At 47.2% G+C, this 16,915-nt stretch overlaps 2 protein-coding genes across 3 annotated transcripts in view; both read left to right on the top strand.

Moving 5' to 3' along the window:
* Nucleotides 1–13,773, top strand: part of POC1B (POC1 centriolar protein B) — a 167,044-nt gene extending 153,271 nt beyond the window's left edge. The window contains exons 12-13 of the transcript XR_010591213.1: nt 334–499; nt 13,635–13,773. The gene's annotated coding sequence lies outside the window, so the exon portion shown is untranslated. The remainder of the gene's footprint in view (nt 1–333; nt 500–13,634) is intronic.
* Nucleotides 7,609–15,046, top strand: DUSP6 (dual specificity phosphatase 6). Of its 2 annotated transcripts, XM_005279126.5 has the most exons (3): nt 7,609–10,987; nt 11,630–12,067; nt 13,635–15,046. In XM_005279126.5, exons 1-3 carry the CDS (start codon nt 10,585–10,587, stop codon nt 13,940–13,942), a joined length of 1,149 nt encoding a protein of 382 aa, XP_005279183.1. In that variant the 5' UTR covers nt 7,609–10,584; the 3' UTR covers nt 13,943–15,046. The 2 variants fall into 2 exon arrangements, with proteins under 2 accessions (XP_005279183.1, XP_023962855.1); XM_024107087.3 differs by lacking the exon at nt 11,630–12,067.
* The last annotated feature ends 1,869 nt before the right edge of the window (nt 15,047–16,915 follow it).

Below are 16,915 nucleotides of genomic sequence, written 5' to 3'. Positions count from 1 at the left end.
ATTGCATTTTGCCAATTTGTTTTAATTCTCTGAGGGTGATTAGTCAGGTAGGGTGTGCTGGGGAGAGGTTCTGGTCCCCTACCAAAAAGCTGCTGCTAGCTATCCACTTGCTTAAGTCTCACATGGCGCAGCATTTTCAACTTGCATCACAGCTCTGCTTGGTGTAGTGAGGTGGAGTGGCCTCTGTTGGAACTGGAGTGTGAGGGACCACTGCACTCCCCTGGGTGGCCAGAGCCAAATCCACCCTGACCCCCTCACTGGAAGTACCAGAGCGGGACAGGAAGTAGAAAAGGAGAGCCCATGGGAGAGTCTCTTCATGGATGTCTCTTCTAGGGAGCAGACGCCTCCGCAAGAGCCCGGCCCAGCCCCAGAGTGAACTGACAACTTGTCATCGGGGGAGGCAGACGAGGACCTCTAGGAGCTGACAGAGCTGCCAGAAGCTGACTACCCTGAGGAGATGGAGGGTCTCTAGACCATGGGGCACTACACCCTGACTCTGGTAGGAAGTAGCCCAGAGGGACCAGACTCTAGTCCAGTTCTGATGCCTGAGGGAGAGTCTGTGTTTCGGGAGGATCCCCGCTGACCCAGTGGCGGACCCATCTGCCACTGTTAGGGCCCTGGGCTGGGACCTGGTGGAGTAGGGTGGGCCTGGGCCCCCCTACCTGCCTGCTGCCAACCCCACCCCTGGGGTGGTGGCCTATGCACCCGTAGGCGGAAGGCCTGTGTGTTGCTTGTACTCTCTGCCCTGTCCAGAGGGTTCCTCTATAGACTGTTTGTAGCTGTTTGCCTCAGCCAGGTGGCTGAAGGCTATAGACTGTGGCTCTGCCCCTCCCAGAGGGCCAGAGCTCCCTGATAAACTGCTAATTATAGGCTGTTAATTACTGTTTGTCCCAGCCAGGCAACTGTGGGCCAAAGACTGTTGTGCTTCACCCCACCCACGAGGCTGGAGCTTTCCCAGATAAGACTGTTACTTGCGACCTGCCAATAGTGGGGCAGAGTGGCCTCCCTCTGAACTGGAGTGTGAGGGACCATGACACTTGGCAACACAATATCATGGTATTGTGAGACTCAAAATTTGTGGGCACAACTTAGAAAATACATACCCACTTCTTAGAATGAAGGCACTTCATTTTACTTTTCACCATCTTCTTTGGTTTGAGTCTCATTGTTTGTAAAATTTCAATCATAGCTGGCAATAATAATGCTTCTTCACCTTTGTTAAACATTTTGAGGTTAGTGGCGCTGACAAGGAAAATCTCTAGGTCTTAAGTAGTAGTAGTATTTCATTAGTATCAGGCAAATACTTCGTTAGGGTTGATAGGGCTGCATAATATTCAGTAAAACTGTTGAACGGCTAAGATTTTATTTTGAATCACTGCCATTAAAATGGCACTGAAAATGATGATAATTCAAATATTTTTTCTTCCAAAAAAAAAAGCTTTATCAGAAAGGTAAATATATATTTATCATAAGACTACAAAGTAACAAATTAATATTCTAAACAAGGGTCTTCATTCTTTTATCACTTACATGGGGTTTACACAATTGAAACTATTGACATCTGAGGAGTTAATTGTGTTCACAGGGGTGTAACTAAGAGCAGAATCAGGCCCAGGATTAAGAAATATTTATTTTTTCCATAACTATGAAATATTCTGGCATTTCTCCCAAGGCATGTCTTCACAGAAAAATATGGTTGTATTAGAAGATAATCTTGAAGAATCATGTTAACTAATGTGATGCTAAACATAACTTAGCAGTCAGTGTAGACAAGGACAAGCTGGGTTTAATGTCGTATCAGCTAGCCATCTGAAATATCTCTGAGTGATTCTGGATCATAGCTTCACATACCGCCAACATCTGACCGAAGCCGCTGCCAAGATAAAGGCTAAGAAATAATATAAGCCACAAACTACCGAGGATCAGCTGTTTACACCTTGTGGGCAGCTACTTTGGCCCTTGTCTTCTCAGCAGCTGAACATTATGCACTAATATGGGCAGGTAGTGCATATACAAAATTCTCATAGCAGTGCAGTTGAACACTGCTACCAGAATTGTCACAGGAGTGTTGAAATCAGAACCAGCAGTCTGGCTCCCTGAACTCGCATATACCTTTCCATCATCCCTTTGAAGAGAAGCAGCACTAATCCGAGAATACAGCCATGAAGTAATTAACCCAGACTTGCTCATCTATGACGATCTCACCCCTGCCCCCTGAGATGCCACCTAAAAGCCAAGAACCTTTTCCAGCTAGATGCCAAAACTCCCAAAACCTCAGGACTGTCACCAATAGAAAAGTGGTGGAGGCTGTGGGAAAATAGAAGGGTCAAGAATCCACATCTGGTTACAGATCCTACAGACCATCTCTCTGGCTTCACCGTGCCATATAAGATATGGATCACAGTGAGCTGTATCAGAACCTCAAACTGGTATTGCAATTATTTACTACACAAAGACAGCCTGATATGTGGATGTGAAGAAGACACCCAAACCATGGAACATCAAGCAGGACTGGTCTTACCATGAGGCGAACTGAGGCAGCCGCCTCAGGTGCCAGACTGTGCGGGGGGCACCACTAGGACCCAGAGTGTAGAAAATTGTGTCTGCTGCTGGTGCATATGTATTCTCTCTGCTCTAGATGCACAGAGATGGTGGAGTGCCGTGCTGGAAGAAGGAGGGCACAAGAGACATAATTAGGGCTACCATATGTCCGGATTTCCCGGACATGTCCGGCTTTTCGGTCTATAAATAGCCGTCCGGGGGATTTTTAAAAATCTAAAAATGTCCGGGATTTCCCCCCGTCGGCTATTTATAGACAGAAAAGCGGCGGCCAAGCACGGCTGGGCAGCCAAAGCCCCTTCCCGGCTCCCCCCATCTCCTGCAGCCTTACCATGCTGTCCGGCCCCGCAGCTGTCTTCCCCCTCCTCCCCTCCCCTGAACGCTCCGCCCACCTGCTCCTCCACATACCCTGCTTCCGTGACTCAGATCTTCGCGGGAAGTCTGAAAAGAAGCAGGGCAGGTGGGAGGCAGAGGGGGTTGGATGGGTCGGGAGTTCTGGGGGTCCTGTCAGGGGGTGGGGAGCAGTTAGATAGGGCATGAGAGTCCCGGGGGTCTGTCTGGGGGCGGGGGTGTGAATATGGGGTGGGGGTGTGGATAAGGGTCGGGGCAGTCAGGGGACAGGTAGGGTCGTAGGGGGGCAGTGAGGGTGGGGGGTTCTCAGGAGGGGGCAGTCGGGACAAGAAGCAGGGAGGCTTACATAGGGGGTGAGGTCCTAGGGGGCAGTTAGTGGCAGGGGTCCCAGGAGGGGGCAGTCAGGGGACAAGGAGTGGAGGGGGGGTTGGGAGTTCTGAGGGGGGCAATCAGGGGGTGGGAAGTGGGAGGGAGTGGATGGGGGCGGGGCAGGGGCGGGGCTAGAATGGGGATCCTCCCCCCCAGTGTCCTCTTTCTTGCTTGTGGAAATATGGTAACCCTAGACATAACAGGCAGGCAGGAGAAAAGTTGAGAGGGAATAACAAAAAGCAGCAGGAGCTGCAGAGAGATAGAGGAGGAGGAGCCTCTTATGTACCTCTCTAGCACCCCCAGGAGCCTGGACTGATTAACACCAGCTTCTCAGGGAGCTTCCTGTTTCCTGCTGCTTCCCTGAACCCTCTTGAGGAGAACAGGCAGTCAATTGAAGAAGTAGGAGCCAGTTAGGGCCTTAAAAAGAACAGGAGTACTTGTGGCACCTTAGAGACTAACAAATTTATTAGAGCATAAGCTTTCGTGGGCTACAACCCACTTCTTCGGAAGTGGGTTGTAGCCCATGAAAGCTTATGCTCTAATAAATTTGTTAGTCTCTAAGGTGCCACAAGTACTCCTGTTCTTTTTGAGGATACAGACTAACACGGCTGCTACCCTGAAACCTGTCATTAGGCCCTTAAGACGCTGATATCTTCCCTCACTCAGGCCCTGCTACCAGCCTGCTCATCTGTCCCTTCACTTGAGTGTTGAGAGCCACTATAGCTGGCACAGAACAGCAGTCATGAGTGAAAGAAGAAAACTCCCCTCTGGGTCAGAATTCAGAAAAAGAAAGAAAGCAAAGAAAGCTTTTCTATCTAAGCAGGAAGGAGCTCTCTTGAGATACAGAGACACAAATGTTCATGGTGAGCCTTCCGGCCCCAGTGAGGATGTGAGTGGTGAGGAGATGCCTGATCTTCCAGTTAGTCAGAGAGAGTGCAGGTGACCTGTCAGCTATTGCAGCATCCATATTTCCATCTCAAATAGATATAGCCATGCACATTCCTGGTAGTAGATCAGAGTAGAGTGTGGTGGAGGCACAAGAAACAGCTGCTGCTGAGTTTAGTCCCTTAAGTCTAGATGATCCAGGATTGTGGACCCACTTGAGCAGTAGCCTGAGGGACTTCCTTGTACTGCATCGGCCACAGCAAGTGAAAAACTTCATGTTCCCCAAAGACAATGAAAATAGAAGTTTCCATCCAACACATTACTGGCGTGAAATCCCCAATGGTGACAAAGTGGAGAGGCTATGGCTTATGTACTCAAAAACCCAGAATGCTGCATACTGTTTTTGTTGCAAACTCTTCCAGTCTAATGTTCCAGACACATTGGATTCTACAGGAACAAAGGACTGGAAAAATCTGGCTAGGAATCTGGCATGCCATGAGAAGGCAGCAAATCACCAGAGAGCATTCCATAGGTGGAAAGAGCTTGAGATGAGACTAAGGTTAAAGGCCACCATAGATGATCAGTGTCAAGAGAAGATTGCATCAGAGTTTCTTTACTGGCAAAATGTTCTGAAAAGGCTCATTGCCATTGTGAGAATGCTTGCTACCCAAAACCTAGCACTGCATGGCATTTCAGATCAGGTGTATGTGCCAAACAATGGAAACTTCCTTAAAATTGTGGAGCTGATGGCTGAGTTTTATGCTGTACTCCAGGAGCATCTATGAAGAGTCACCAACCAAGAAATATACAAACAAACAAATACCTTGGAAAAACAGTTCAAAATGAGATCATACAGTTACTGACAACAGAAGTCAAACAGAAGATTGTGGCAGATCTGAAGTCAGCAAGCTATTACTCTGGTGTTCTGGACTGCACACCTGACATCAGCCATACGGAACAAATGACTTTAATGGTGCGTTTTGTAACAACAACAGAACCTGGTGAAAATGTCCCTTCAATGGTGACTTTGATATATCTGGAGCAATGGAACAACTGGACAAAGCAAAGTCATACCTACAATCTTACCAGTCAGAGGAGGGATTTCAAAACGTTCTGAAGAGTGCACAGAAGTTGGCAGAGGAACTTCACACTGAAGCTATTTTCCCACCCATTCAAGAATACAAGAGTCACCAAAGAAGACATTTTGATTACGAGGCACGGGATAATCCGATAAGAGACCCCAAACAACAATTCAAAGTTGAATTCTTTAACCAGGTGCTAGATTGTGCAATACAGTCAGTTGAAGAACGTTTCATGCAGCTCAAGGAACACAGTAGTACATTTGGGATGTTGTATGATATTCCAAAACTCCTCACTATACCTGAAGAAGACCTACACCAGCAATGCAGGGCACTAGAGACAGTGTTGACACATGATGACATGCACGATATTGATGCGAGTGATTTAGGTGATGAACTGAAAGCCCTTTCAAGATACATTTCAGAAGGATTAACTCTAAAGGCTGTTCTGGAATATATGTGCACAAATAAGATGACCACCCTCTTTCCAAATGCTTTTGTTGCTCTGCACATACTTCTAACACTTCCTAGTTGCCAGTGGAGAACGCAGCTTCTCCAAGCTGAAGTTAATAAAATCACATCTATGCTCCACAATGACACAGGAGAGGCTGGTTGGCCTGGCAACCATCTCAACAGAGCATGAGCTGGCCCAGACTGTGGACCTTCAGGAAGCAGTTCAAATCTTTGCAACCAAGAAGGCACGGAAAGCACCACTTTGATTATTCAAACAGATAAAAATGCCAGTGTTTACTATGCAGACAAGAAAAGTTACATTTGCTGTTCAGGTGTTTGAAAGTTAAGTGTTACTTAAAATTTTTGAACAAGGCATTTTAAGTTGTTAGTTGTTAGTTGGTAGGTAGCAGAGCAGTACCATGAGAGGAGTAGAACAGAAGAAGGCAGAATTAAGACCTTTCAAAGTTTTGGCCCAAGTGAGGGGGCATAGGGGCGTCATTTGAGCTCCCTGCCTCAGGTGCCAAAATGTTGTCGGCCGGCCCTGAGTGAACAGCTGTCCCCTAAGATCCTCCAGAGGGCGGCCTTGATTCATTCCATGCCCCCACCAGCCATAGAGTAGATGACAAACTTGAAGGTTGACCTTTAATGTTGTTTTTACGTTCACCATACAAAAGAAGAAGAAACTGGCCATGGTTTGTCACAATGCTAAACCCAACTTGTCCTGCTCTATGTTGACTTTTAAATAATGTTTTACATCATGTTAACATGACTCCTTCAGCTCCTATTCTAACATGACCTATTTTTTTCTAATAAAGATAAGCCCTCACATTCTTCATATTGCAGCTCTTGTTGGGAAGGAGGTTAAGACAGAAAATATAGCTGATTGTTTAAAAAATAGGTAACCAGAAGTATTTAAAGCTGTTGTAAGGTAAATCTATTAATATATCTGGAGTTCTAGGGGTAATTACAGTTAAGGTTAACTGGAGTTTTAGCGGTAATTACAGTTAAGGTTACCTAGGAGTTTCCATTCTGGTACTCTGTTTTCAGTTGCTTATCCTTTAAATAATTTTCACCTTGAGAGCTGAAATTTTCCAGGCCTTGTGTCCAAATCGAGAGCACATTTTTGTAAAATTTGAACAAAAACAGTTCAGAGATATTTGAGAATGTGGGGAGTAGGGGAAAAACCTTTTTGCCCTTATGGAAAAAAACCTGGAAGTTTTTAAAATTGCTGTGGCACTGAAGTGGGTGACAGCAGAAAGTTGAAATGCGGCGAGGAGAAGAAAGTTCACTGTTCCTGTAAAAATCTGTTTTGATTTGCCCACGTAATGGGCATTAAATTGTAGTTTGTGCATGCAAAGTTTAACAATGATAGCACTTTATAATAACATGGCAAAAGAAAGAGCTGTACTGCACATATGTGACTAATGTAGGACCATAGTTAAAATAGCGAGCCCTTCAGTATTCAGGCTGAACAGTGCTGACAGACAGCACAAACTCCGGGCATTACTGAAACCCCACTTTTAAGCCTCCAAAATAGGTAGTGAAGCAGGATGCTGTGAAAATAGTGTGTATGTGACTGAATGGTTAAGCACTTGACTACAACCCTGAGTTGGAGTCTCCACTTGATCTCATGCTGAAAGGCCAATTCCAGTTCACCCAGCTGCAAAATAGGTCCCTGATCCGTCAGGATAGTCAAAGGTGGTTGGATGTGATGCTGTATACATCACTCCCTTGTGTGTGGTTGGCTCAACGTCACCTATGGGACCTTTGCCATCATTAATTATACTGTTGTACCATGTGCAACCTTCATTTTGGCAGTTCTTGAATGTTTAGTGACTTAACATTGCAGTTTTATTGTTCTTCCAAATGTAGGTTTTTGAGCAGAATATATGGGAATATTCATGCAATGGGATTGTCTAGGACAGTGGTTCTCAACCAGGGGTAAGTGTACCCCGGGCGTATACAGAGGTCTTCCAGGGGGTACATCAATTCATCTAGATATTTGCCTAGTTTTACAACAGGATACATAAAAAACACTAGCAAAGTCAGTATAAACTAAAATTTCATACAGACAATGCTTTGTTTATACTGTTCTACATACTAGACACTGAAATGTAAGTACAATATTTATATTCCAATTGATTTATTTATAATTATATGGTAGAAATTAGAAAGCAATTTTTCAGTAATAATGTGCTGTGATACTTTTGTATTTTTATGTCTGCTTTTGTAAGCAAATAGTTTTTAAATAGGGTGATCAGACAGCAAGTGTGAAAAATCAGGATGGGGGTGGGGGGGGGTAATAGGAGCCTATATAAGAAAAAGACCCACAAATCGGGACTGTCCTATAAAATTGGGACATCTGGTCACCCTATTTTTAAGTGATGTGAAACTTGGGGGTACCGCAAGACAAATCAGACTTCTGAAAGGGGTACAGTTGTCTGGAAAGATTGGAGAGCCACTACTCCAGGAGGCCCCAGGGAATGGGCAATCTAATTATTGCATAGCCCTGGCTGTCTGTAGAGCCTCCTGATGTCTCAGATAAAAATGTGGCTCCAGCCCAGCAGTGGTAAGGTAAATGAGGTGAGCCTTTTAGAACCGGTTTTGCACCGAGCCAGCTATTAGCAACAGGCTCAGAGGTCAGATCAGGGCTTGTGAATTGTGCCTTTCAATACGACAAGCAGCTCAGTGTCGAAGCCGCGGCTCTTGTTCCAGGCAGATAACCCCTACATGGGTTTTTTTTTACACCGCATGGGCCCTTCCTCTGTGCCAGACCCACGGAGCAGGGCAGCAATTGGCGAGACCGGCTGAACTGCGAGGAGCGGAGAGCCCCGCGCTGCAGGTGGCGCTATCTGCGCTGGGGGCGCCGGTACATTGTCCTTCCCCAGCTCAGCCGAGCAGCGCTCAGTGACTGCTCTCCTCCGGCAGGGCCCACGCTGCCTGCCCAGGGCGCTCAGCCCCTGTGCACGCAGGAAGGGCCCCTCCCAGGCACTGCCACGGCCGGCTCGGAGCTCCGCACAATCCCCTTTGTCTCCAGGTCGGAGCCTCGCTGGCTGCAGCGCTAAGGGAGGCCGCTTGTGCAGCGGCTCCCCGCACAGAGGCGGTGGAGGTGCCCGGGGGGGGTGAGCAGCAGAGCTGAGTGGGCTCCGCTCAGTCACGATTCCAGCTCTCGAAGCCAATAGCTGCATTGGGCTCGCTGCGGCTGCCGATCGGGCTTCCCCCCTTTTTTAAGCACACGCACACGCTGGGAGGCCGTTGCTTCTGAAATGCGTTTCCCCTTCTTTATTGTCAATGGAACAGCTAGAGCTTGGCACGGGAACTATGTCATGGGCCTGGGAGCCGGGCTACCCCCTCTGGCCAGGCGTCCTCAGGCCCGCGGGGGCTTTGTGCTACAGAAATGATTTACGAGGAAAGGATCCCTCTGCTATACAGGACTCTTTGATGTCAGGCTCTCAGAACAATGGACAATAAACCTACAGGCGGACACCAAGGCAAATGCCACATGACTTTCTAAAACACACATTAACTCTGGCCCACGCCTAGCCCTATTTAAAACTGGCACTTGGACAATTAGCATTGCTTGCCTGGAGGGGAGAACAAAACCTGCATTTTCTTACAGCAGGCCGCTTTCTCTCGGGATGCTGTTTAAGGTCATCCTCAGAAACAATGCAGAACTCTTCACAATCAACCGTATGTTTATTCTTAAAGTGATAGCGGCGTTTCAGCTCTTATTTCCGATTCTAGCGAGAACCCGGCTTGTGTAGGGAATGATTAGATTAGAGCGGTACACTTCACCACTGCAAAGAGCAATCAAGGACAAATACAACCCACGGCCGGAAAGAGGGCATTCAAAAAACAAATTGTAATTCAAAGCCCGGCTAAAATCAACACAGACGGGTTGGGGGAGATACAGCGGCCTAACTCGTTCCTATAAAGATCGGGATTTTGAGGAGACAATTCGGAGAGGGAGAAGGTGCCTCTTGTTCCTCATACAATTGCACCATTTGTTGTCTAATCGCTCTGCTGCTATGTGTGAACTTTACCAGAAGGAAACATGAGCCTCAGCAGCACGGCCCGGGTTGCTGCGTCTCCCCCCCCCCTCACCTGCCCCCACTCCTCCACCGCCTCTTTCGCCTTCCTCCCGCTGAGCTGCTGTTGCTGCTTGTTTGCACTCAGCTTATCCGGAGCGGAAATTCCTTTCCGTTTTTGTGAATGACAAACTCATTAACAATTCATCAACACAACCTGTTCCAGCCGGTCCGTCGCCACGGCAACAGCCCCTTCCGCGCGCCCTCATTGGCTGGGCGAGAGAATGTATCCATTGAGACGTTCTGTGTTTGTATCCATTGAGGAGCTGCCTGGCGCTGGGGGTGTGCGGGGCTGATTCAAAGGGACATTGATCACATCAAGGGGACGGAGCGGAGGAGGAGGAGGGGAAATCACGTTGTGAGAAGCAGGGGGGCGGGGGGAGCCGGGGCTGACGAGCCGCACACAAGGGGGGCAGAGGGAGAGGGATCACACAAGAGCAGGGGCCAGTGCAGTATTTTTGTGCTCAGCGAAAGGAGGGCAAGTCAATGGCACGTTAATTGGATTTCATTCACTTGGGGAGGAGAGAGAGCCCGAGCGTCTGGACGGGGCCGGCGATTAGACAGGTTCATTCAGGGACTCATTGACAAAAAGCTGCAGCCACCCGCATTCGGGAGTCAGAGCGCTGGTGTCCTCCCCGAAATCTATTGCTGCCCGTGCAGGGGAGGCGACCGAGGGCGGGGGTGAGTCATTTTTCTGGGGTGGCAGGAGTGCAGTTTAGGGGGTGCCGGGGGGTTCAGCCTTATGCCTCAGTGAGCGGGCAGTTTATAAGCCACACGCCGCTCTCCCCCAGCCTTTCCTCATGCTAGATACGTTCAGGCCCGTGCCCTTCGTGTCGGAGATGGCTGTCAGTAAAACGGTGGCTTGGCTGAACGAGCAGCTGGAGCTGGGCAACGGCCGGCTGCTGCTCATGGACTGTCGCTCGCAGGAGTTGTACGAGTCGTCCCACATCGAGTCGGCCATCAGCGTGGCCCTGCCCGGCATCATGCTGAGGCGGCTGCAGAAGGGCAACCTGCCCCTGCGCGCCCTCTTCTCCACCAGCGACCAGGACCGGGAGAAGTTTGCCCGGCGCTGCGGGACAGACACCGTGGTGCTGTACGACGAGAACAGCAGCGAGTGGAACGAGAACACGGGCGGGGAGTCGGTGCTGGGCTTGCTGCTCAAGCGGCTGAAGGATGAAGGCTGCAAGGCGTTTTATTTGGAAGGTGAGGGGTTAAACGGACCTGCTTGGGACCGGCCGCAAATCCGCGGCTGGGGGGGCGCCCCGCTAGGACCTGGCGCTGGGTGGGTTTTGTTCTTTGTCTGTCGCCTGTGGTATGTCAGCGGTAGCCGGGCTGTGCACATGCCTCAAGCTTATCTAGGCTTAGGACCCTCCATGGCGTTGACTCCAACGCGTGCAGGAGCCATTTGGGGACACGCTGTCTCGCGCCTGCACACCTGGGTGCAAATCCCTGCAAGCCACAAACGGGGGGGAGGGGGATTTTCTCCCCAGGAAGGCGCTCGGGTGGGGAGCTAACGGGGCACGGGACAGAGCTGCCGGTGCTACCCGTTAGCAGCCCGTGAGGCAAGGACAGGGTTGTGGCTGAAGGAATGCGCGGCTATCCATTTCTGTAGCGAGCCCCAGCAGGAGGGAAATGCATTGAGCTCCGCTGTGGAATGGATTCCTGTCCCCCGCTGACAGCAATGCGGTTTCCCCAAACCTGGCCGCCGCACGTGGCTTTATCTGTGCCCCTCTCTGTGTGTGACTTTGGGGGAGGACGGGGAGGACACCGAGTCTATCTAGGCAGAGACGCTAGGAGCTCGCCGCCGCATCTCAGGTTGCATTTGTGCTGTGCTTTCCTCCCCAGGTGGCTTCAGCAAGTTCCAGACCGAATTCGCCCTGCACTGTGAAACTAACCTAGACAGTTCATGTAGCAGCAGCTCTCCTTCTCTGCCAGTCCTGGGGTTAGGAGGCCTGCGAATCAGCTCCGATTCCTCTTCCGACATTGAATCTGACACGGACCGAGACCCCAATAGTGCCACTGACTCAGATGGCAGCCCTCTGTCCAACAACCAGCCTTCCTTCCCGGTCGAGATTTTACCCTACCTCTACTTGGGCTGTGCTAAGGACTCCACCAATCTGGACGTTTTAGAAGAGTTTGGCATTAAATACATCTTGAATGTGACCCCCAATCTGCCTAATCTCTTTGAGAACGCCGGAGAGTTTAAATACAAGCAGATCCCCATCTCCGACCACTGGAGTCAAAACTTGTCTCAGTTCTTTCCCGAGGCCATTTCTTTCATAGGTGAGCCCTAATGAATTATGACCGCTAAAGGACCACCAGATGTTTATCATTTCCAGAGTTTAAACCCTTAATCTTTTGTATTTGTCAGCCGCATGTCTCACATAGCCGCTGCGCAATGTTCGACTTTCAGAACTGATTGAAATTAAAAGGGCGGATAGAATTTGTTTTTCTAGATTTAGGCGACAAGCCCTGTTGAATTAGCAACTGTATTCACAGGTTGCAAATATGTTTACTTGTATGTCGAGCTGATATGGGATCACCGCAGAACAGTCCATCCCCGTGTGCTAAATTTGGGGAATAAAGAGAATCCGCACTAGTGAATTTATTAGTAATAGTTTTATTATTATTTACCTAGTTCGTAGTCTTAAAAACAGAGGTGATGGGGTTTTTTTGCTTTTTGTTTCCAAGAGAGAATGACAATTAAAAGTAATTTCAGATTTATAGTGGTATAGTTAGATATAGCCTGTAAATAACGGTATCCTTTCCAGAGGTATAATGTTTTTAAAGGTAAATCTCCAATAAATAATTGTATTCCTTTCAGATTTAGCGCTTTAGCTAGATCTCCTTTAAATAATTTTGTCCATCAGTTTCCCAAATGTAAGTCAGTGAAGAGTTCTGCCTAAAATCTAGGGTGCAAGATACAGTCACTTCACACATATCACCCTAGGTGGATAATGTTTTCACACACACCTCAAAACTCTTTCATGTTACTTATTCAGATTGATATTGTTTTTCTCGCTGAGCCACCATGGGGATTTCTGATCTCCTCTTAGTATTACTAGTGAGCTGTGGTCAAGTGAAAAATTCTCTTAGTTTATTGCTTTTCTTATTTGAGGCCGGGAAAAGGGGATTATGGATGGGCATACTGTGTATTGGAAAACTGTGTTGTAATCCAGTGGAGAGATACCGGTGCTAGTGAAGTATGTAGGTAATCTGAGCCTAGCAAAAGAAATGTGGGCTGGAAGCCACGAAGAAACTAATCTCCAGTCATTGTAATGCATTTCCTTTTACAAAGGAACCCATTTTCCAGCAACGTTGACATCCTGTTCCTCCTAATGGGCTGTCCCCTGTGACTTCCCTCTTTCTTTTCAAATGCCTGAATACCTCCATTGTTAGCAGCACAACAGTTGGAGAATAATTTAATAGACCTTTGCAGTCTGCTGGTCTGTGTAAAAAGCATTCAGTGGCATATGGCGTGGTTTCTAGTTTTCACATGCTGGGGGAAATGTACACAGGGAGAATGGTTTTTTGGGGGCCAGCATTCAGTACAAATAGCATCCTTTGAAAATAAAAATAAAAAGTCTGGGCTGGGTCACAGCATGTTTCCTCTGTGCCACTGTGAAGTTTCATCAGCCTTCTGATTTACATGCTGTTCTGATCTCAGGGTCCGTTCTGATCTCACTTTGGTTTTGCACTAGTATAACTGTCTCCGTTGACCTCACTGGAGTCATTCTTGATTCACACTGGTAATAAGTGAGATCTGAATCAGCCCCCCTGATATTTCTCCTATGTCACAGCTGGATCATGAGCATCTCTTTTCTCTTGTGTTCCCTCTCTGTGTGTGCAGATGAAGCTCGGGGGAAGAACTGTGGAGTCCTGGTGCACTGCTTAGCAGGGATCAGCCGCTCGGTCACCGTGACCGTCGCATACCTCATGCAAAAGCTCAACTTGTCCATGAATGATGCCTACGACATTGTCAAGATGAAGAAATCCAACATCTCGCCCAACTTCAACTTCATGGGCCAGCTGCTGGACTTCGAGCGGACCCTGGGGCTCAGCAGCCCCTGCGATAATCGCGTGCCCAGCCAGCAGCTCTACTTCACCACTCCCTCCAACCAGAATGTCTTCCAAGTGGATTCCCGGCAGTCCACGTGAGCGCTCTCCAATGGCCTCCCCGCCAGGTCTGGATCATGTGATCATTCCTCAATGGTTTCCCTCTGGCAGCAGGAAGGAGATGGAGCTTTGCTCTCTCGTGGCCCCTGCCAGTGCACACTGGGAAAGGTACAAGGGAACTTGCTGAGGTCTCCCAGAAGGAACATGTGGCACTGCCCCCAAGGCAGGCAGCGCACCTGCTGGCTACACAACCACCCACCTGGCCAGGGGCTTGGAACTGAGGACTTCCAACACGTAGGGGGAGACTGGGCATTCTGAGCATGTGTTCTCTAGTGACTGGGAATTTCCTATTTCCTTCTTTGCTTTGGGATCTGTAACATAGATTGTTGTCTTCAGTGAAGACTGATTCTTTTTTAATTTAGAGGAGCCAAAGAGAGAGGTTTCAGCTCAGTGTATTTGGAGTACTTGTTTGATGCCAGTTCTGTAGTGTGCTATTTGATCAGTGTAAATATTTAATCTTAAATCCATGGGCAATGTTTATATTTTTTAATTTTTGCCTATAGAAAAGAAATCAACCCAAAGGACTGCTACATTTTTGTGCTCTTCATGAATTATGTTTCTGTCCCATTGCAAAGAATACATTTGCAGCATGCTTGATTTTATTGTTCAGTTGAGCTGAGGCAAACTTGAGAGACAATGGCTATGGTCAGAAATTTGCTATTCACATTCTGGGAATCAGTAGAGTCTCTTCCTTTTTTATTTTTCTTTTCCTTGTAAGTTCACCCACACCCCTCTTGTGCTGCTGTTTCTCCTTTTTTTTTTTTTTTTTTACCTTTTGTAAATAGATCATCTTGGAAGAGATTTGTCTTCAGAAACATTTCAGATACGCTAAACAGTGCTTTATCTCTGTACAAACTCTTCAGGGAGCTTCACCTCAAATGCAATATTTTCTTTTTCTTTTTCTTTTTTATTTTTTGGTTTAGAACTGGAAGTACATGTGATCATGTGTACTTGTGCGTACGCAAGGTGAACTTGAACACGATTGTCAATGAGGGAGAGCCTAATTCGTGGTGAAAAAGGTTTAAGCTGGAATTTATTATAAGAATGTACATTTTTAAATTATTAATAAATAACTATTTTTGGCTATTGAGAATCTGAGTGGTTTATTTCCCTCCTACTGATGAATTGCATACACATCGGAATATTTTTAAGGAGGGTGTGTCTCTTAACATGTTTGTACAGCCCTAGCACAAAAAAGGCCTGATCCCTGCTTTGGCCCACCGTAATCTAAATTAATAGTTAATGCTCAGATAGCGCTATCATCTTAGCCTGGCGGGGAGGATGGATCTCTATAGTCTCTGCTTAATCACCGAAAAGACGGAGCATATATAGAACAATTCAGACTTCCCCCACACTGCCCCATCAATGTACTGCTACCCTACTGTGGCAGGGCTGCTTCTAGAGATGGGGGGAATAATTGTTTCTATGCTTATTGAATGAATAATTTTTGCCTTTCTGCTGAGCATGCCAAAAGATCTGTGTTTTCTGTGGCGTGGTTACTTAACTACAAATAGTAGGTTTGAAACCACCAACTCATGTCACTGAGACCCATAGACAGTCCACAGAGAGTAAGTGACTGTCAGTCACTGCTGACCTGTGCTGGAACTGTGCAGGTTCTAGATACAATTAACAATGCCTGAGACACCCAGTTTCTTCTTTAGCTGCACTGAAACAATTCTGGCTGTGCAGAAGGAACAGGTTAGATTTTAGACATGGTAACACTTCAGATAGTAACTTCCTGTTTGTTATAGTTAATTTAAATAGCAAGGATGGTAATATACATTTCACCCTAAGTCTGCATGTTGTCAAGTCAGGATTGGCTGATTCTCCAGCATACGCTGCTGACTGGGGTGCTTTAGAATTCCTGGCAACCAAAACATGTTTCCTGTAACTTTAGGAACTGCAAGTGTGTGAAATGAAAAACAAACAAAACACAGCCAAAAAAAAAAAAAAGTTGGTGTCTCTTGTAGTAGTGACCTAGATCGAGTGCATAAACTGTGAAAGTAGAAGTGGGTTGCAGTTAAACTTGGCTTGTGCTAATCCAGTTTTGAACGGTTTCCGCTCCTGGCATTCCCCATACTGTGGTGTTCAAAGTGGAGATTTGCAAGCAGCTCTAGCAATTTCCTGTCCAGCTGCAGCTCAAGTGACTTTTTTTTTTTAATATGGTCTGTGGATAATTTTAGCCAGTTTCCTCTTTGTGGATTATTAATCTGCTTTCCTTGTAGAAACAGCATAGCTATGTTCCTACTGTTCTGCTGAAGCCAACAGATGGCCTCCCCGCCACTTCCTCTCGTTTCACTGTGGGTTTGTTGTCAGGCCACTTCTGAAATTAATAATGTTTTCTGGCTGAGTGCCACAGGCCATTACCACAAAAGGGAAGTAACACATGTGAATAGCAGGAAGCCAGGCAGGGTCACTGTGAACTGAACCTGTTGAGCGCAATTGAGCCTCTCCCATTGAGCAAGTGTATGACTTCCTCTTTTTTTTTTTTTAAAGGGAGTCCACTGAACTATCCTGCAACTAAGCAATTCATGCTGTGAAAAGGTTGCTGCTAAATTAGTATCAAATGCTAATTGTGGTGAGGTACCCAGCAGGTGGAGAGGCAGAAGTGTAGCACCAGCTTGGCCCATAAAGATCTAGTTTTCTTTGCAAACTGTGCTTTGAGAACTTAGTAGTCACGAGGGTTTCCTGCTTCCTTCCTGTTTCACCAAATGACTAACACTAAATTGGTAGTTCTGCAAATCATCTTTTCTTTTCTTTTTTTTTTCCAGAACTAGCAAATAGCGAAGGCCAGTTCTTCAGCTGTTGGACATCAGTCTTGCTATGTTGATTTTTTTCAATAGTTACATCAGTGTATACCAGCTGAGGTGCTGGCCTGGCTGTTTAGTCACACATGATTTTAGAGGTGGAAGGAGATCTACCCCTTTCCAGCAGGAGCCCTCTTTAGCCCCATGT

The sequence above is a fragment of the Chrysemys picta genome, chromosome 1 (assembly GCF_011386835.1).
Source record: "Chrysemys picta bellii isolate R12L10 chromosome 1, ASM1138683v2, whole genome shotgun sequence".
Taxonomy (NCBI): Eukaryota; Metazoa; Chordata; order Testudines; family Emydidae; genus Chrysemys; species Chrysemys picta.
Note: the sequence above shows the minus strand (reverse complement) of the source record. Positions and strands in the feature narration are given on the sequence as shown.

Coding starts and splice junctions, on each gene's coding strand:
- DUSP6 (XM_005279126.5), top strand. CDS start 10,585: ATGCTAGATACGTTCAGGCCCGTGCCCTTCGTGTCGGAGATGGCTGTC. Junction 10,988..11,629: donor CAAGGCGTTTTATTTGGAAG/GTGAGGGGTTAA, acceptor TTTCCTCCCCAG/GTGGCTTCAGCAAGTTCCAG. Junction 12,068..13,634: donor CGAGGCCATTTCTTTCATAG/GTGAGCCCTAAT, acceptor CTGTGTGTGCAG/ATGAAGCTCGGGGGAAGAAC.